The following is a 19,615-nucleotide window of genomic DNA, read 5'->3' on the forward strand; positions in this document are numbered from 1 at the left end:
TTGGGGTGGGGAGTGGGGGCTCCAGGCGTTGCCCTGGTGGAGGTGAAGGCATGCGAGTTTGCGAGGCTCCCTGACCTCCCGGATGCATGTTCAGGCGAAAGTCGGCGATACCCATTTATTTTTTCCCCAAAGGGTAAAAGCTCACAACAATGTGCACCAGCTTCTGCCCAAAGGTATTTGGTATTTTAAAGTAAAAATAATGGAAGGACTTTATTGCTAAGAATCAGAAAAAGGATCTGGAGTTAGGGATGGTTGAATCGGAGGTGCAAGCTACAGACTTCAGGGGAGGTGTCCTATATGGCCAGGGAGACATAGCCGGGGGTGGGGGGCGCTGGGAGAAGGGCTCCAAACCCTCTCAGATCCCACCCCACTGCCTCCCCACTAACTCATCTTTCTCCTCTGGTGAGTCACTCCATATTCTAGGTTCCAGATGCAATCTTGCCTCAGGGCCTTTGCACCTGCTGTTTCCTCTGCCTGAGCTGTTTCCCTAGCTCTCCCTGTGCCTGGCTCTCTCATCTTCAGGTCTCCAATCAACACCCACCTCCCTCTGGAAGCTCTGCTTTCACCCCGTCACTTCCTATCATGTCATGTATTTCTCCTTCCCGACACATCCCATTAGAAGTGTCATGCTAACTCATTTATTCAATAGCCAGCTGTGAGCTCTGAGAGTCAGGGATTGGCGTCCTTAGCACCTACACCTACTGTGTAGACACAGTAGGCGCCCTGTGATGGTATGATATGAATGGATCAATGAATCAGTGAAGGATTGAAGGGAGGGTGACTTTGGCCACTGAGGTTAGGGAAGGCCTCTCCGAGGAAGTGACATTTGAGCAGGAATCTTAAGGAGGGAAAGGATCTGGCCACTGGGAGAATTGGGGGGACAGCGCTCTGACAGAGGGAACAGCAAGTGCAAAGGCCTTGAGGCCGGAATTCACTAAATAAGCTCAAGGGACACCCCTCTTCATCTCTGTAAGGGGGGGCCAGGCAATATTTTCTCCCTAAACAGAGGGCAAACAGGTCCTAGAGTCAAGGCCTGAAAGTTCCCAGGGGCCCTAAAGAACTTCTCCTTCCCTTTGGGTCTAGGGTGGGCCACAAAGGCAGAGAGTGTGCCCCTCAGGAAAGACCCTAAACGGGAGAAAATGGGGGACCTGGAGCATGCGGGTGACTTCTTCCTCCCCCTCTCTGTGAGCCTCAGTTCCTACTTCTGTGAAACGGAAAGAAGAGGGCACTAGTGGTAAAGAGCCCTCCCGCCAATGCAGGAGACATAACAGACGCGGTTCAATCCCTGGGTCGAGAAGATCCCCTGGAGAAGGGCTTGGCAACCCTCTCCCGTTTTCTTGCCTGGAGAATCCCATGGACAGAGGAGCCTGGCAGGCTACAGTCCACAGAATCACAAAGAGTCAGATATAACTAAAGCGACTTAGCACACACACAGGCACAAAGCAAGCCCATTCTACCTGTGAAATGACAAAGGCTCAGGAAGGTTAAGAGATTTGTTGAAGCTGTCAAAGTCAGTCTCTGAAGGAGTCTGAAGATCTCAGTCTGGAGAGGGTGGTAGAAACAAAGCAAAGAATCCCAGAGAGCTTCTACTATTGCCAGCCTGGAGTGGGAGTGGGAGAGTCAGGAAGGACTTCCTGGAGGAGGGGATGCTGAGCTGAGACCCAAAGGGTGAGGATGAGGCACAGAAGTATTCCAGGTGGCAGGCACAGCATGTGCAAAGGGCCTGAGGTGGCACTGTGCTTGGGGTATGAAAAGCCAGCATGCATACTGTTCACAGTAAGGAGGAGAGGAAGGAATAGCTGTGGCCCAAATTGAAGGAGAACATATGAATGTTCTTATGAATGAGGGGGAGAAGAAAACAGAAATAAGGTGAAGTGCTGAAGGCAGATGATCTAGGGGTGATGTTACAGCAGAATTTTATTTTCATCCTTACATGTTTCCATTATTTGCAAATTCTCTACAGTGACCATGTATTACTTGCAGGTAAAGGGGAAAGGATAAAAAAAATTATAAATAAAAAATCCCATAAATCTCTGCCTTTTAAAAGCCTGGAAGGAAATGTACCAAGTTCATGATCCAGATGCCCTTTAATTCTCCCTCAGTGAAGTTAGATGATTAATTGTGATGACGATGAATTATCAATGGAATGGAATTATTAATGAAATTATTTAGGAATGAAGCCAGAGGCTGGTCTGTAATGACTTCTGTCATGTATAAATCTTCAGACACACAGGGAGGGAGGGTAGCGGGGTGGGGGGACGGGGGATGGGGAATACTGAGGACTCCGGAAGTGAAAACTGAATCTGAGACGAGCACAGAGCCACCCACCTGCTCTCCCCCACGCCCGCAACCCTCAGGATGAACTCCACTTAGCCGGGCTCGGAGAGACTTCCTGCAAGGCGAGGACCCCCGAATTCTCCCCGCCTCCCCTCGCGCCTCCTGCCACCAGGGGGCGCCGCTGGCTAACGTCTGGAGTCCAGCAGCATGGCCTTGAGCCCTGAGACCACAGGACAGACTCTCCGCTCCTGTTTCCCCATTCGTGAAACGGGCACGGTACTAATTCTGTGTGATAAAGTTTATTTTAATCCAAGCAAATGCCCCATATTTCTAAGATATTTCAGGGAGGTCACACACATCACCCTCCAACCATTGTTTACCCAAGTACCAGGATCAGGCCATAGAGGGGAAACTGAAGCCCAGAAGGGGTGATGACTCACAAGAAAGTGTCAAAGGTCTCCTTTTCCCTACGGGGAGTCTAGACAGCCTCAGAACCAGAAGATGGAGAGAACCTTCCTTGAAGGAGAATTCTGTGCTTTTGTTACTGTTCTAGAAAACGGAGAGCATATGAGGGAGCCAGCAGGAGGCCCTGGGGCCAGGGAGAACCAGGATCCTTAGACCTGAAGACAGAAACCACAGTAACTTAAAGCAACATCCAGGGCACAAGCAGTGACGGCTAAATCAACGTTCCGAGACAGTTCCTGACACAGAGCCCTCTCTTCCTTGGCCCCTACCATCACCCCCCCATCACCACCAGAACTCCAGAGCCAGAATTGGGTCCAGATGAAGTTTGGTGCTGAGAACTTCCCCATTCAAATTCTTGTTCTCTTTCAATGAGCTGCCTGCCTGGTAGACTTAGAGGAGGTGTCTAAGGGAGGGGTCATCTCCTCGAGACTGATTCCCCATCTCCTCGTGCAGTGGTACCCCAGAGGCACCTAACAGGCACAGGCCTGGCACACAGTACGTGCCCAGTAAATATCTGATAAAGCATGAAAGAATACAGTGACGGAGTGGCTCAAGAGTGACCACTGGACAAGATGGACAAAGGTGCCTGGCAGACACTCCCTTTCTACACCACGGGTGGAAGTCCAGGAGGGGAGAACACAAGGGCCCTGGAAGAGGCTGCCCCCTCACCAGCCCAGCTCCTTGGAGAGCTCTCTCAGCTGATCCCAGGGTCAGAGTGGACCCCAGTCAGGTGCCTCCGATTCAACCCTGAGACCTGCCTGTAGCAAAAAGCCCAGTTGTCTCCCTGGGGAGGCAAAGCAGGGGCCGCCTGGGACCTCTTCCTGGAAAGTCCACCCACCCATCAGGGGCCATTAGGTGCCCAAAGGCTCAGCCACTGCATTGCCCTCATGGTCCGTGCAGGGCTTGCCCACAGTCCTCTGGTAATCCAGGTGTGGGGCCCCAGGGTCTGGGCTGGCCTCAGAGGATAGGAGCTCAGTGCCAGGTGACTTTGAGGCCTCCCCATCCAATGCTTCCTCCTCTTCTTCCTCCTCTTCTTCTGCCTCCTCCAGAGGGAGCTGAAACTGAAATCTGTCAGGGCTACCCTGCTTGGGGCTGGTGGGGTCCTCAGGGCTGCGTGGGATCTTGCTCTGGTACCACTCGCGGTTGTCCTCCAGAGTGTCCAACAGGTCCTGTGCATCTGGGTGTACCAGGTCAGCCCATGTCTCCCACAGTGGATGGGCAATATAGTCAATGAAACCCACCTGTGGGTAATACAAAGTTGAGGGGGTAGAGGTTGCTCAATGGTGAGTCACTGTGGAACCTAAGCCCAGTCCAGGCAGGCCTTTGCCCAGGTTGTTCCCCTCTGCCTGGAATGCCATTTCCTAACTCCTATTCATCCTTCAAAACTCTCTTCAAAAAACCCCTCCTCTAGGACACCTCCCCTGCTCCTTCTAGGCTTCTCCAACACCTAAGTCTTTCCATCCACCTTAGCCCTGACTCCTGAGTCCTCAGGGCTGATGAATGTGCCCCCAGATTGGGACCCCTTCTAAAATACTCCACGTCACCCAGAACAAGCATTTCCAAACTCCACGAGTAAGTGCAGATCTCTCTTAAAGCATCCCAGAGGGAATATATCCCAAGACACATCAGAGCCAGCCCAGGGCAGACCCTTAGGCCACACTGCCTCATTTGCCAGGCTGGGGTCAAGCCAGGAATCATAGGGTCAGCTCGGCCACTCCTTTCTCTCCCCTCTCCCCAATGCCCAGCAGCTCAAATCAGTCACTCTCAGACCTGGGACTTCTCCACTGAAGCTGTGTGCTTATCACACATGGGGCTGATGTCTAGGCCTGATTCCCGTTCAGAGTCGCCCTGCTGGAAGAACTCGGCCATGATACGGTCTGTCCACTGGCGGTAGAGTGGTAGCGGCTTGGTGGGGTTGCTGAGGTCAGCGCAGTGCACGAGGCTTTGTAAGACCTAGTGAGATTGAGAGTCGGGAGGGTTCAGGCCAGGCCACCCCCAAGCCTGGTACCTGCCCTAAAAAGGCCAGTGCCATGGACACACCCATCTTACAGGTGGGGAAGCTGAGGCCAGGGAGGGGAAGAGGCGGCTAAGACAAAGGCGCATGACCATAGGTGCCTCTGTTTCTTCAAGTTGGGCATTCAGTCAGCACTTCATCCATGGAGCTAAAGGAGAGCTGTGGAAATCGGCCCAGGGCTGCCCAGCCACACACCTGGATGCGGTCAGAATAGTTGTCTAGCAGCAAGACTCCAAGACTTGTCACCTTCTTGGTCTCCACCATGGTCTTGAGGTCAGCCAGGAGGTTCATGTGTTTGGACATGTCCGTGGCCAGCACCTGGAGGCAGGCGAGGGAAGATGACAGGTATGAAGATAATGCCTGCCCCATCCCCATTCCCCACCTTGCAGATGCTGGACCCACTTGGTTCTTCAATCCTCTGAGCCTCAGTGTCCTCACCTGAGAAATGGGGGCATGTGACAAGATTCATTGCAAAACCAGCTCACAAAGAGGCTGAGTCAATAGTCCCTTCTCCAAGGTTGCTGGACTTGTGGGGTGCATCCCACAGTGGGACAGGGCATGGAGGAAGGAGATTAAACCTAGGGGCTGAGATGAGTGTGCCTGAGGGCAGTAGAGAGACCCCACTGATGACACAGCCAGTGCAAAGGCTCTGAGGCTACACAGAGGAGACAGTTGTGCCTGGACAAATGAGTGCAGGAGCAACAGAGGAGCAAGTGAGGGTGATAAGAGTGGGGAGGGCCTCGGGGGGAGTGGGGGATTTATCCAGAGGGCTGTGGGAGTCACAGCTGTACTTGGTGCTCCCCAAACTTCTCTGTGGCTGCTGCGTGGCTGGGAGGGATGTTTTCAGCCATTAGAAGGGAAGTTCAGCCTTGAACACTACTGTTTAAAAATTACTTAGCTGTACCCCTACAGGCCCAGCCCAGGAATCACCCACAGGTTTCTCTGAGAATCAGACAGAAGTCTCAAATCTTCTCCCCAAACCTCCCATCTGGCCCAAATGATGCTTCTGCTGGGGGTGCCTACTGCCCAAAGCTCCCACTCTCCCTTACCAAACTTTTAGTTATTCTTTACTTGGAGCCTTGGTTTCCTCTGAGCCCTCCCTACATGCTGTTCCCTCTGCTGGAAACACTCCTCCCCATCCCATGATCTTCTGCACTCTGCAGGCCCTGGCTTCAGTGTTCCCTCTTGGGGAAGTCCTCCCACGCTGAGCACCTCTCTATCACAGGGTCTGTCTACAGGTCCCCCATCATGGCTCTGCCTATGTGTCCATCTCCCCCACAGAGTGTAAGTCTCATGAAGGTAAGAATTCTAATGGTCACTGCCAAAGGGCAAGCACACAGTAGATGCTCAATAAATGCTAGTTACATAAATGACTTGAGACAAAAGATCACAAAATGTACTGGTGTCTCCCAACTTGAAAAATATCAAATGCAGATAAAGCTGCACCTGAAATCCTAGAAAGAAAAGCTTCTGGGAAAGATTTTCCCAGAAAGAGTTTCCACACAGTTTGCACGTGAATTGCATCGAAGACTTGATTAGCCTAACCAAGTCCCACCCAAGGCTTGGACAGTCATCGTCTCATTGTACAAAACCAGGAAGCTCAGGCTCAGAATGGGGAGATGCCCTCATCCAACTGAACCCCCAGCCATGCCAAAATCACCCTCCCATCCATCACTGTGATCTCACTATGTCAATGACCATCTTGCGCAGGCTCAGCCGCTGCTTGGTGCTGAGGTTCTGAAAGATGTCACAGTTCTCTGCTTGCAGCAGCTTGAAGCCCACAGCTAGGTGGTGGTTCTCCAGCACGGAGGCATCATTGTACATAAGTGCAAGCTCTGAGTCTGTGGGGGAGGTGGAGAGTCTCAAGACCCGCACACCCAACCCACTCCACCCAAAGGCTGGTTCTGTAAAGTCTTGGCAAACTCCTACTCATGCATTGAAGCCCCAACTTTAATGCCCCCTTCCTCTAGAAAGCCTTCTAGGACCCTGTCTCTCCCCATGGCCCTGATCTGGTTTTTCAGAGCTGGGGGCATCTGTGTTCAGCTCTGCCTCCTTGAGACTGCTGACTCCTTGGAGACTTGGCATGGCAGGAGAGAGTGCTGAGTGCTGGTTGAATGAACTACTGAGTCAGGGCTCCACTCTTTATTTCCAGCTCTCCAGAGATGTATCAAAATATAAGAGGTACCTAACCATTGCTTACACCTCCTACAGTATCCTAAACTTTAGAATCTCAGCCGGCTCACATCAGCTCTGCCACATTTATTATTCTCTCATTTACTGGGTATCTGCTGGATATCTAGGCCTGCTCCGAGCACCTAAGGGAGAGAAGATTGTGGCAGCTGTTTCAGAGCAGGGATGGGACAACCTAACATCACTTGATTGACAGGCGGTGGCAGGGCCCAGCTCCCTAACTCACTGGTGTTAATGAGAAACTGATTGGAGACCCCTGGATGGTCCACGTCGTGGATGGCACTTGCAAAGATGGCAGCCAGGACTTCCAGGTCTGTGAACACGGCCTGAGTGGGCATGGAGCATATGAGGTGAGGGACAGGGCCTCTGTGCCCAGCACCCACCAGAGGTGCCCGGCACCCACCAGAGCTGCCCGCAGCCCCAGGGCCCTACCTCGAGCGCAGGTGTGGCGAGAAGCACGTGTGTGGACTGGGCCACGTCAGCAGCATGTAGGCTGTTGTGGTAGGCCACATCGTTGTGGTAGTGGCCCTCCAGCATCAGTAGGTAGGTGGCAAGCGTGTCTGCTGGGATCTGAAATGTCTTGAGCAGGTCCCGTTCCTGGTCCATCACAGGCCCCTAGTCAGGGCCTCGGCCTCTGGGTGGCAGCACGCACTATTCCTGTGCCGCCTCTCCTTCTGAATCCCTAGCCAGCTCTCAAGCGCCCCCTCTTCCAGGATGCCTCCCCTGCTTTCCCTCTGAATTCCCTTGGTCTCTGTCCTTCCCCTCTTTCTCATCTCTGACCGCACAGTTGTTCCCTCCAGACTGGGTCTCTTCAGGCCTGGCCCAAGGCTGAGTTTTGTTGATAGTCAGCAATGAACTGTTAAACCTAATGAACTCCTATCCATCCTTCAATGCCCCTACGCAAATGACCCTATTCAGACATGTTAGGGAGGATGTGAGGATTATGCATCCCCTGAAGTCCTGAGGTAGGAAGAAGAGGAGGAGACACAGGGTATCAGAAGCCACAGGCAGGGGAGGTACCTGAAAGATGCTGAACATGATAGCTGTGAGAGGCCGGTTCCCACTTAGCTCTGCCACCTTGAACACATCAAGCCCCCACTTGCTGGTGTCTTCCAGTTCCTAAAATGTGAAGGACTGTAGCTTAACTCCAGCCCAGCTTCCACAGATTCTGGAGCCTTGACCCCCATCCCCAGCCTCAGGTCCTACCATGAAGCCCACCTCGTCAGTATACAGGTGGGCAAACTGAGGGCCAAGACAGGGTGTCCACACAGAGCATGCAGCCAAACCTGGGTTTCAGCATTCCCACTGGAAACCCACCTTGGCCAGCTGCCCCTCCTGATCCGTCTGGACCCCAAAGCGTGGGATGGTGGCTGTGGAAAGACTGGAACTGTGGGGAAGTCCACGCAGGCTGCTGATCTGGGACACGGGCCTCGGGGGCTCCGCAGGGGTCGCCCTGGGTAACTCCACCTCAGTCTGCTGCTCTGCAGGTGGGGCAGGGAAGGACTCAGAGAAGTCAGTTCGTCTGCTAGCGTTAGTCTGCTTGGCTTCAGGCACTGGACCTTGCCAAGCCTTGAGATCAGCTTATTGCCTTTTACCGAAATCAAAGTAATCTCAGAGTAAAGTCCTGTCTGGCCTGTAGCTACCCTTCCCCTCTGTTCAAGGTCTATCTCAGTAACCCCTTCTGCTGGACATGGCCTCTGGGCATCTGGAGCGTAGCATTTTTTCTGGAAAGCCAAATGTCCTTTCCATCTCCCAAACTGGAGACCCGGCTGCGTGGTTCCTGCTAGCTCCTCCTTGGCAAACTTCTACTCATGCTTCAAAACCCTAACTTTAATGTCCCCCTCCTCCTGGAAGATCCTCCTCTTCCTCCCTCTGGTCCAGCCTTACCCCATAGGGCTGGAGGTGTCTGTGTCTGGTTCTATCTTCCTCAGTTGGACTCTGCAGTAGAAGGCTTTCTTTCTCTTCCCTCTTCCTATCTCTGCAATCTGGCCTAGGCAGTGACCCACCATAGCTCACCCAGGAAGGTCTGGGATATGTACTCGGACACTTGATTCCCCGAGCGGCTGGTTTCAGACAGGTGAGTCAGCTCCCGGTTCAGCATCCGCTTGAACTGCAGAGGAAGATGAGGACAGTGAGGATGGGGCCCTGTGGACAGAAGCAAGGGGTCGCAGTTATCTGGCCTCCCTCACCTTGTTGGAGGCCATCTCCCCCACTGAGTGCCGCGTCTGCAAAGTCTCCAGCTGATCCAGACACCAGTCCAGCTCGTCCAGTGTCTCCAAAGCCAGCTTCTGCCCAGTGTCTTCTGGGGGCCAAGTTGATCAGGGGTCTGCCCCACCCCCCACTCGGGAACCCCGCGCCCCTCCTGCCCCCGTCTCTGAATCTGGACCCTGCAGCTCTTCCCAATGAGGCCACTCAGGACCCCCGGCTCTCTCCATCCCCAAGGGTGTTTGGGGGAAGAGGGCTTAGAATTAGCACAGCTTAAAGATTCATGGACTGGAGAGGTCACCACAGAGAGGAAGTTCACAGCTGTCCCACAGTGGAAGGAGGGGATAGGAGTAGGCACATTACCTTTTGGTGGAGGGGGCTGGCTGCCAGATGGGGTGTTACAGACGCACGCCTGCCTGCAGTATAGTAGGCTCAGGAGTGGCCTGCCTCACCCATAGGGCCCGCCCCCAAGACCTCCAGGCCCGCCCCCTCCTACGCTACTCCCCCTGCCACCCCGGCGAGTTGACAGGGGCACCCCTTCCGCCCACGCCCAACTCTCCTTGGCCCACCTCTCCTTGGCCCACCTCGTCTTTTGAACCCGCCCCTCTTTGCCAGGCCCCGCCCCGCCCCGCCCCCTGCGTACTTGGCTGCCCCGCGATCTTGCAAGCGGGCAAGGGCCGCAACGTTGCTTCGAACTGTCCGCAGACTGGCTAGGACCTGCCGGGAGAGGGGGTGGTGAGCGTTGGAAAGGAGGGGTCGGCTCTGCCTCCTTTGCACACGACGGAAGGAAGAGGTGGGCACTCACCTGGGCAAAGGGCGTCACAATCAGGTCTTCTCCGTGTCTGTGGGGAGACGGGACATGGAAGGGCAGTCAGGAGGAGCCCTCCCAAACTTCCATCTTCCAGCTTTTACCCACACTGTGCCCTCAGCTGAGCACGTCCTTGGAGTGTCTTCCTGGAAGTCCCTCGTCTCCCCTCACCCGACGCTTCTCTGAAGGCCACCGTAGCCCCTCTGACCAATCACTCACTTTATCCCCATCTCACAAATGGAGAATCTGAGTACCAGGGACAACAGGGGTTTTAGTAGAGGCAGGAAATGATGGCTACTAGGAAGCTCAAATCAAGGACTTTGTTGGGTTGCTGTTAATTGACTTTCTGGATTACCACCCAACCCCAACCTGTTCTGTTAATTGACTTTCTGGATTACCACCCAACCCCAACCTGGAGTCAAGCATAAAGAATCACGGGTTAGCATTGTCATCCTGCTCAATTGAGTAAGTGAGTTGTCTGGCAAACTGCTATGTATACTTCAAAGCCCAGCTCAAATGGTCACCTGAAGGAGGTGAAATGGAGGAATAAAGGAAAGAAGAAAGTAAGAGGAGGTGTTATTCCACCAGCCTCAAACTCACAGGTCGCTGGCCACGGAGGAGTTCCGAGACATGGTTTTGGATGAGAGTTCATAGTCACTGTCTGAGCGGTACAGGAAGGACTCCCGCCTCTGACTGTGCTGGGCAGGTGCTTGGACGATCTGGCCAAAGCCAGATCCAGCCTGAGGGTCCAGGATGCTTCTCCCACACGAGAGCCCATTTTCCAGGTCCAAGCTGAAGGCAAAGGAGACATAGTCAGAGCCGAGGGTCCTGGCATATGGATGCCACATCATAGTCTAAATCCATTTTCTCAATGCCTCCCCAGGGCAGGGCAGGAATAGCCTGCAGCTTGTCCATCTGTTACAGTCATACCCCTACTAAGGGACACAGTGCCCCTCACGCCTCCATCTCTGCCTCTGAACCCCAGAGTCTTTTCCACTGGCACTAATCTGGACTCCAGCACGTGAGTTTTGGATTTGTCTCTAAGTGGCTGTGTGACCATGGGTCACAGCTTTTCTGTGGACATCAACCACTCTGTTTCTAGTATGGGTATCGTAGACTACATCCAGGCTTCCCAAGTGGCGCTAGTGGTAAAGAACCCGCCTGCCAATGCAGGAGACTTAATAGACATGGATTTGGTCCCTGGGTTGGGAAGACCCCTTTGGGTAGGACATGGCAACCCACTCCAGTATGGAGAATCCTATGGACAGAGGACAGAGGAGCCTGGCGGGCTACAGTTCATAGGGTCGCAGAGTAGAACACAACTCAAGCAACTTAGCACGCATGCGGACTTCATCCCCAGCACACTTTTAGGGAGTTACAACCCAACGCCTGAGGAGGGCGACAGGGCGCCCGTAACTTACCCAGATTACTAAGGGTAAGTGCATGGAGACTGGAAATTACTTCCTAGGCTTTCCTCTCAGGAGGGCACCTGGGTTTTGCCTAGATGGGGCACACTGGAAGGCCCCCCACAGCCAGGAGAGGCCCCACCCTCAGCTGTCCTTGGCTATGCCCTGAACCGCCTGTCCTTTACCCCAGCTCCAGGCCTCACCCTAAACCATAATATAGCCCTGCCCCCATGCCCGGAAAATCCCATGGATGGAGGAGCCTGGTAGGCTGTAGTCCATGGGGTCGCTAGGAGTCGGACACGATTGAGCGACTTCACTTTCACTTTCCACTTTCATGCATTGGAGAAGGAAATGGCAACCCACTCCAGTGTTCTTGCCTGGAGAATCCCATGGATGGAGAAGCCTGGTAGGCTGCAGTCCATGGGGTCACAGAGTCGGACACCATTGAGCGACTTTACTTTCACTTTCCACTTTCATGCATTGGAGAAGGAAATGGCAACCCACTCCAGTGTTCTTGCCTGGAGAATCCCATGGACGGAGAAGCCTGGTAGGCTGCAGTCCATGGGGTCACAGAGTCGGACACGACTGAAGCGACTTAGCAGCAGTAGCAGCCATCTCATCAACTTCGCCTCCAGCTCATTCAGCCCCATCCTCAGTGCCCCAGTTCCTCAGCTTTATTTTTGGCCTGAATGCTTTGTCTGTTCTCCTCTTCCTTCAGGCCTTTGCACAGGCTGTACCCTTTACCCAGGGCACGATCCTCCCCTGTTCAAGGCAATCCCCAACCCCATCCCCCTATCTCTCAGCCCCATCTCTCCCTCCAGCCACACTCTGACGAAGTAAGGGGGATTTAGGCCTCTCCCACTTGGAGTCAGAGGTCAGAGAAAGAATGGCAGGGGCCGTGGGGCTAGAACAGAAGTCTGAGGCCAGGAGTTTGCAACCAGGGAGAGGGGCTGCAAGTGGGTCACAGAGAAGAGAGTAGGCAGGAAAGGCGGAGACAGGAAGACCCTGGGGGACGCCCCTAGACAAAGGGCTCCTTGCCAAGGTCCGGTGTCCACCTGGTCCCCTGCCAGGTCATCCCATCCAAGTCCGCGGGCTGGGATCGGGGCCTGCCAGAAGGAAGACTCTGAGCAGGGAATTCGGTTCAGACCGAGTTGGGGGTCAGGAATTCGGCAGGATTCTGCCCGACTCAGTCGAATTTGACTAAGTTGGGTCTGGTCATACAGAATTGGGCCTCTTCCCTCTGAGTTCGGTCAGTGTGCTTTGCTGTGTTTAGTCGCTCAGTCGTGTCCCACTCTTTGCGACCCCATGGACGGGGGCCTGCCAGCCTCCTGTGCCCATGGGATTCTCCAGGCAAGAATACTGGAATGGGTTGCCATGCCCTCCTCTAGCAGGTTTTCCCAACCCAGGCCAACGCAGGGATCGAACCCAGGTCTCCCGCATTGCGGACAGATTCTTTACCGTCTGAGCCACCCGGAAAGCCCAAGAATCTGGGCTCTCTGAGGGTCTGGTCTTACAGGATTGGGCCTCTTCCCGCTGAGTTCGGTCGGGTGAGTTCAGCCGAATTTGGCTACCTCCGACTGCACTCGGGTATGTTCGGAAGTTTTCGGGCATGTTCGGCTGTGTCCGGCCGCACGAGGTTTTCGAGCAAGTCGGGGTGGCGCTCAAGCCACGTCAGGCACATTCGGTTTAGTCCGGCCCCATTCGGGTGTTCGGCTGTGTCCGATCGCTCTCGGTCCGTTCGAGTTGGGCTCTCGCAGAAGTCCCTACTCCCAGAGCTTCTGAATTCCCGCCTCGTGACGTCACCCGGAGGGGCGGGGCTTCCTTGCGCTTCCCCGGCCTTGGAGCTGGCGGAGTGACTGGCGGAGACTCTTGGGGGCGGGGTACTGGCGGTGGATACCCTAAACCTGCGATCCGAGGGGGAGGCCCGGGAATGGCTACCACCTACCCCTCCCTCCCCTCTCCCCAAAAGTTCTGGAAAAGGCGCAACTGTAGATAAATAGGGAAACTGAGGCCAGGAGAGGTCACAGGGTGCTGGGTTCTAATCCAAAAGCGAGTGCGGCGAGTTAGGGCTGAGCCGGGGTTTTCTCGCTGCGGACGACGCTGTTTTTCTTTCTGCTCTAAACTTAGCCGAGAGCGGCGGGGTCAAGCCGTGGTTCCATGACGCGGGCGGCGGGGAGAAAGTCGCACGGACTGTGGGAACGGCGCGTCCGTCCATCGGTTAGACAGGTAAACTGAGGCACAGGGGCTTCGGAGAGACCCGCCCTTTTCCAGCCTCACACCCTTGACGTCCTCGATGCCTTTGTGCGCACTCCCAAACCCTCGGCTGGGACCCCTCTTCTCAGGCGGCTGGTGCACCGGGGCGGGGGGGGGGGAGTGGGGTTCTCCCGAACCCGGAACCCCACTCTGGCCTGAAATGGTGCCATCAGGGACCACCGTCACGACTGCCCCCACACACACCCCAGATGTCATTGGCCGTGTGACCTTGGAGAAGGGACCTTTAGTCTCTCAGCCTCCAGGTGCCAAGTTACCAAATTGAGTGCTAAAGCCGCGCGAACCAAGCGCAAGGTACCAGACCCAGTCGGCGCCCACCAGCCCCACCTCCAACCCCAGCCTCTGCCTCGCAACCCACGATGTTACAGTGGCTTCTTGAAGGGCCGGAATTTAAACCCAAAGCGGTGGGACGAGTCTTTGAAGGAGGTAACTAAGTGGGGCTGCGCAGAAGTGGCACTCCGCGCCTGTCAGCTCTCAGCCTGGGACAGCAACAAGCCCTCTTACATCGCCAACACCCTGCCTCAAAGGCCTCCATCAAATCACATCTTCCTCCGAGGATACCGAGGGCTTAGTGTGAGGCCACCAGGCCACCCCGTTGTTGGCACCGGGGCGGATGGCCCGGGCACACCAAGGCGGGGAGTGACTCTCATCCTTCACTGCCTGGACGTTCAGCCCTCCCGCCCCGGGTTGGCAAGGGTCAGAAGGAGACGTGAGCTTCAGCCCGTCCTGCTCCAGGGCACTCAGCTGGAGACGGACAGACGGCTGGTCCCCTGGGCATGTATCCAGGCGGTGGGTGGAGGGAAACAGATGGAGAGAGAGAGGCAGTCATCAACTAAAAGAGACAAAGAGCAGGGGCGGAGAGATAACCCCGGAAAAAGGGCAAAGGAGCAGAGGTTTTATGCCCTGACCCTCCAACCTGGCTCCCGCTGTCCTTGACTCTGCCCCTCCCACTTCCAGCCCGGCGGTTCCGATGACCCCTGCGAGGCCCTGTCTCGCCTCACCACAGCGGATGGGCCACGGTGAAGCGCCGCTGCAGGCGAATCCTCTGGTTCACCAGGAGCTTCCTGAAGAGCCCGGGGGAGCCGCGTGGGGAACCCCGAGGGGAGCTCGGCCCAGGGGCCGGGGCGGGAGCAGGGGCACCCTGCATCGCCAAGACCGCGTGGAGGCTGGACGCAGCACTGGCTGCGCGGGACCTTTTCTGGACAGCCACGGGGGCGGGGCCCGGCGGGGAGCGAACCCAAGGCGCCCTCGCCCCGCCTTCGCCGCGGGACCCGCTCAGGGACCCCCACGGGGACACATGGGGAAACTGAGGCACTGAGCTAGATGAGGCTCTCTGCTTCCCTTCTTTGGGGGAGCCCAGAAACTGCATCTTACACCACTTCCCTGTGTCAGCATGTTCCCCAGAGGTGTAGCTTGCTGGGCTGAAAAGAGAGATACGGAAGTCAGAAAAGGAAGTGCCCTCCACTATCACGGAGTCTCCGAGTATGCCGAGGGGCTGCCCAGATTCCACATAGTACTTTCAATCCCCCTCTGCCCATTTTCCAGATGGAGAAATTGAGGCCAGAGCCACCAAGAGCCTGCTCAGGAACTACAATCCTTGAGTCTTTTGTCGGGTGGAGAGACTGAGGCTTGGAAAAAGGTGGAAACAGACTCAAGTCTTCACTGCAAGTCTCCCCCCCTCTTTCTGTCCCCCTCCACAAGCCCCCACGTGACCTCCACCTGCTCTGACATTCTCCAGTCCCTGTCTCTGGATCCTTCCCCCTCTCCTGCTGTCTCCGCTGGACAAACATCCGCACTCTACTCCTGCCAAGCCTTCTGCCCTGTGTAGCTTCAGCTGCCACAGCCCACCCCTAGAAGGACCCTCAAAAAGGGAAGCTTTGCCCCTAGTGCCAGAGATGGGGGGCATTCAAGAGTCTGTACCAGCTGGCTTACCCTGAATTGCTGGGGTCAGGTGGTCCTGCCTCATTCTTCAGAAAACAAAACCAAGTCTCAGAGAGTGTCATGCCTGGAGGTGAGACCCAGAACACCCAGCTGCTGGTGACAGAAGTCACCAAGGTGCAAGGAGACTGGGCCTCCCAGCTGAGGCTCCACAGGAGCTCTGCGCTTGACTGTGTCCTGCTGTGTGATAACAGCCCCCCCTGCCTGAGCCTTGCTCCAGGGGACTTCACCAGTTTGGGGGTGCCCAGACAAATGCCACCCAGGTTTCTGGCAGTCTTGGGGGGGTGTGAGATATTATTTCAGGAGATCAGGCTTCAGTGGGGAGACCCTGACCCTCCCCTGACATCTCGATCATACTATGGTCCCTGCTGTTTAGATGAGAAACTGGAGGCCCACAGAGGAGTCACGCTGGGGCCTAGGAGGACAGAGTCTCAAGGGTCTGGCTAGGAACCCCCTTCTGTCACCAGGGCCCTGCAACCAGACACCTGGTGGGAATCAGACTCTCTGTCCCCAAGACAAAAATACCATCTGTAGCTGCTGTGACTGGACCTAATTATAGCTAGTCCCCAGGGGATAAAGGCCGCCGGGCTCAGCCTAGTGGAGAGACTGGGGTTGGGGCCAAGGAGTCTTGACACCACCCCCAGCCCTGTGGGAGGGGCTCAGGATGCTCTCGTGGCCCCAAGGAGACACTGAGGCGCAAAGAGATTCAGTCCCTTTCCTGAGTTCACAGACACAAAATGGAAGGTTAAGACTAAACACGTGGGTACAAACTGAGCATTTCTTGCTCTTCTGGTGCCGAGCCAAGGGCTGTGCATGTAAAAGTCATTTGCTTTTCAGAGAAGCTCTATAAAGTGGGGACTAGTATTCTCATTTTGTGGATGGGGAAATTGAGGCACGGAGAAGGGTGCTCATTGCCCGAACTCACTCAACCCTGGGTTGGCAGGCTCCCCAGCCTCTCCCAACTTAATGCTTAACTAGCTCCATCCCCTGAGTTTGAGTGAGCTCCAAGAGTTGGTGATGGACAGGGACACCTCACGTGCTGCAGTCCATGGGGTCACAAAGAGTTGGACTGAGCAAGTGAACTGAAGTGAGCTCCATGGCCTGTGTAGTCCCAGATGCTACTCTGACATTAATGCTTTATCGATAGTTTTAATGTTAATGTTTCATTAATAGATTCAACTTTAAATATTTTATGACCAGTTCTATCAGTAATGCTTTTACTGTTATCAATTGCTTTTTGGATGGAGAAACAGCTGCAGAGCCAAGACTCGGCATTCAAAGCCTGGCCTGCTGACCTTGCGAGACTCCAAGCTTCACCCAGGAGGGCAGAGGCCAAAGGAGGTGCTGACATGACTTTGTCTCACCCTAACTTTGTCTCTGCATGCTATATGACCTGGGGAGGTGACCAGCAGTCTCTAGCGCCCTTGACACATCAATGTCTCTATTTCCCCTACTTGAGTGAGCCTCCTCCTTGGGCAAGCACTTATCTCCTCTGCCACTAGGTGGCGCTAGTGAGACAGGAGGTGCGTGCTGTTACCCTGTTTTCCGTACAAATACACCTGGGTCTGGAGAGAAGTGATGACTTGCCCAAGTCTCCCTGAAGAATCTAGAGAGAGAGGAGAGTGGAGGCTGAGTCCCACGTGCAAGTGCTCAAGGGGTAAGATCTCACTCTCCTCTGCTCCAGATCCTCCCGTGGCTCCCCATTGTCCTCACTTCTGAATCCGCACCTCCCTGGCAGGCTTGTGTAGCCTAACCCCTGCGTGTCTCCCCAGCCTCCTCCTCTTGGCTCACTCTGCTCCAGGCTCATCATCTCCCTCTCCTTGCTGTTTTTTTGGAAGCATCCAGGCTCATTCCTATCCCATGCCCTCACCGGAAGCCTCCTCCCCTGCTAACTGTTTTGGTTTTTAGGTCACAGTTGAAGCATTGCCCTCTGCAGGAAGCCCTCCCTGACCAGCTAAATAAATTAATATCCTCAGAGCACCCTCCTCTTATTGGTACAATTTCCTATGTAATGTCCTGATTATTTGATCTGTGTCTGCCTCACCCACCAAAGCTTCCCAGGTAGCTTAGCTGGTAAAGAATCCACCTGCAATGTGGGAGACCCCGCTTCGATCCCTGGGTCGGGAAGATCCCCTGAGAAGGGATAGGCTACCCACTCCAGTTTTCTTGGGCTTCCCTGGTGGTTCAGACAGTAAAGAATCCACCTGCAATGCAGGAGATCTGGGTTCAATCCCTGGGTTGGGAAGATCTCCTGGGGAAGGGAATGGCTACCCACTCCAGTATTCTTGCCTAGAGAATCCTATGGACAGAGGAGCCTGGTGGGCCACAGTCCACAGGGTCACAAAGAGTCAGACACAATTGAGCGACTTTCACTTTCACCCACCAGCCCCTTGAGGGAAGGACCAGGTCTGCCTCGTTCCCACTTGTGCCCTCCATGGCCAGCACTTAGTAGGTACTCAATGAATGCTTGAGAAATTATTAGAGAACCTCCCCTCCCACCCTCCAGCCACATTGGTCTGTGTTCGGCTCCTCACACATCTGATCTTCTTGAGTCTGAGGCTTTACACTTTCTATTCCTCCTTGGCACACCCTTCTCTACACTCCTCAGCGGACTTCACTTTATCCTTCAGGCTAAGCTTAGAGGTCACTTCTTCCAAGTGGTCCTTCCTCACCTCCTGGCCCCAGCTGCTGGGTCAGAAGCCTCCTCTGGGCCCTACAGCACCCTGATCTCATTCCATCACAGTATAGATCACTCTGTATGGTCTCCAGCTGGTATGTCTGCCTCTACAATTAGCCTATGAGTGCCCTCTTGCCCTTGGCCTGTGCCCCAGTCCAGGATGTGGCACACAATAGCTGCTAAATAAATGTTTGCTGAACAAGATACTCAGACCCTCCCATACTTTTGTGATCCACCTGGGGTGGTGGGGAGGCAAGCCACCCTGAGGCCTATGCTCTGGCACAGAATGTTCTTGACAAAATTCAAAACCTGTGAGTTTTTGTGTTTGCATTTCGCTAATGACACTGAGACTCAGGGAAGCACCACCACTTGCTTGGAAGTGGGCAGAACATGGGCCTTGAACCTAGCTTCCCTGAGGACTGAGCCTCTCCCACCATATGTGCACATATACACACAAGCAGAACACACACACACTCACAGGAACACAACCCACCACTCCTGCCTTCCAGGGCCATGTGGTTCTCCCCCGAGATGGGCCCAAACCTAGTTTCCGTTTGTTCTTTCTGGAAGATGGAAAATCATGAGTCACCGGGAGGGAGGAGTGGGGAACTAAGGGTTAGAGGGTGGGGGCAAGGGGCCTGCTGGGCCACCTGGGGAAGCCCCAACCCTACGGGTCGTGGGGCCCCGCTGCCCCAAACACCAATCAACACTGCTGGAGGGCCAGCCTGGGGTGTTAGGCCAGGCTTGTTGACCAAGAAATCAGTAGCCCTGGGAGGTCCATGGACCAAAGTATTAATAGGAGAAAAGCCCAGAGAGGATAGGCTTCCCCAATAGCTCAGCAGGTAGGGAACCCACCTGCAATGTAGGAGACACAGGAGACATGGGTTTGATCACTGGTTTGGGAAGATCCCCTAGAGGAGGAAATGGTAACCCACTCCAGTACTCTTGCCTGAAAAATTCCATGGAGAGAGGAGCCTGGCAGGCTACAGTCCACAGGGACACAAAGAATCAGATATGACTGAATGACTAAGCAAGCATGCTAGAGAAGAAAATGACTCATTCAAGGTCACCTAGCCTGGCCTCAAACCCAGAGCTCTAGGTCTGGCCTGATTTAGCTCCCTCTCCCATCCAAGGGCTTCCCAAGTGGCACAGTGGTAAAGAATCAGCCTGCCAATGTAGGAGATACAGGAGACACAGGTTCAATCCCTGGGTGGGGAAGATCCCCTGGAGGAGGAAATGGCAACTCGCTCCTGTATTCTTGCCTGGGAAATCCCATGGACAGAGAAGCCTGGTGGCTACATGTAGTCCAGGGTGTTGCATAGAGTCTGACAGAAGTGAGCACACACACACACTCACACACATAC

General features: G+C 54.7%; 1 protein-coding gene across 2 annotated transcripts; it reads right to left on the reverse strand.

Moving 5' to 3' along the window:
- Positions 1–1,410: 1,410 nt before the first annotated feature.
- Positions 1,411–17,633, reverse strand: PDE4C (phosphodiesterase 4C, cAMP-specific). 2 transcript variants are annotated; one of them, XM_010845664.1, is made up of 15 exons: positions 14,638–17,633; positions 10,560–10,751; positions 9,957–9,993; positions 9,795–9,868; positions 9,515–9,567; positions 9,136–9,245; positions 8,963–9,056; positions 8,264–8,427; positions 7,967–8,065; positions 7,379–7,543; positions 7,173–7,272; positions 6,443–6,597; positions 4,952–5,074; positions 4,513–4,695; positions 1,411–3,983 (listed from the first exon to the last, which is right to left on the reverse strand). In XM_010845664.1, exons 1-15 carry the CDS (start codon positions 15,003–15,005, stop codon positions 3,594–3,596), a joined length of 2,307 nt encoding a protein of 768 aa, XP_010843966.1. In that variant the 5' UTR covers positions 15,006–17,633; the 3' UTR covers positions 1,411–3,593. The 2 variants fall into 2 exon arrangements, with proteins under 2 accessions (XP_010843966.1, XP_010843965.1); XM_010845663.1 differs by having other exon boundaries at positions 9,136–9,248.
- Between the last annotated feature and the right edge of the window lie 1,982 nt (positions 17,634–19,615).

The sequence above is a fragment of the Bison bison genome, unplaced genomic scaffold, assembly GCF_000754665.1.
Source record: "Bison bison bison isolate TAMUID 2011002044 unplaced genomic scaffold, Bison_UMD1.0 scf7180017864221, whole genome shotgun sequence".
Lineage (NCBI taxonomy): Eukaryota > Metazoa > Chordata > Mammalia > Artiodactyla > Bovidae > Bison > Bison bison.

Coding starts and splice junctions, on each gene's coding strand:
- PDE4C (XM_010845663.1), bottom strand. CDS start 15,005: ATGCAGTTTCTGGGCTCCCCCAAAGAAGGGAAGCAGAGAGCCTCATCT. Junction 6,598..7,172: donor TCAGTTTCTCATTAACACCA/GTGAGTTAGGGA, acceptor CCTCCCCCACAG/ACTCAGAGCTTGCACTTATG. Junction 4,696..4,951: donor ACTATTCTGACCGCATCCAG/GTGTGTGGCTGG, acceptor CAATCTCACTAG/GTCTTACAAAGCCTCGTGCA.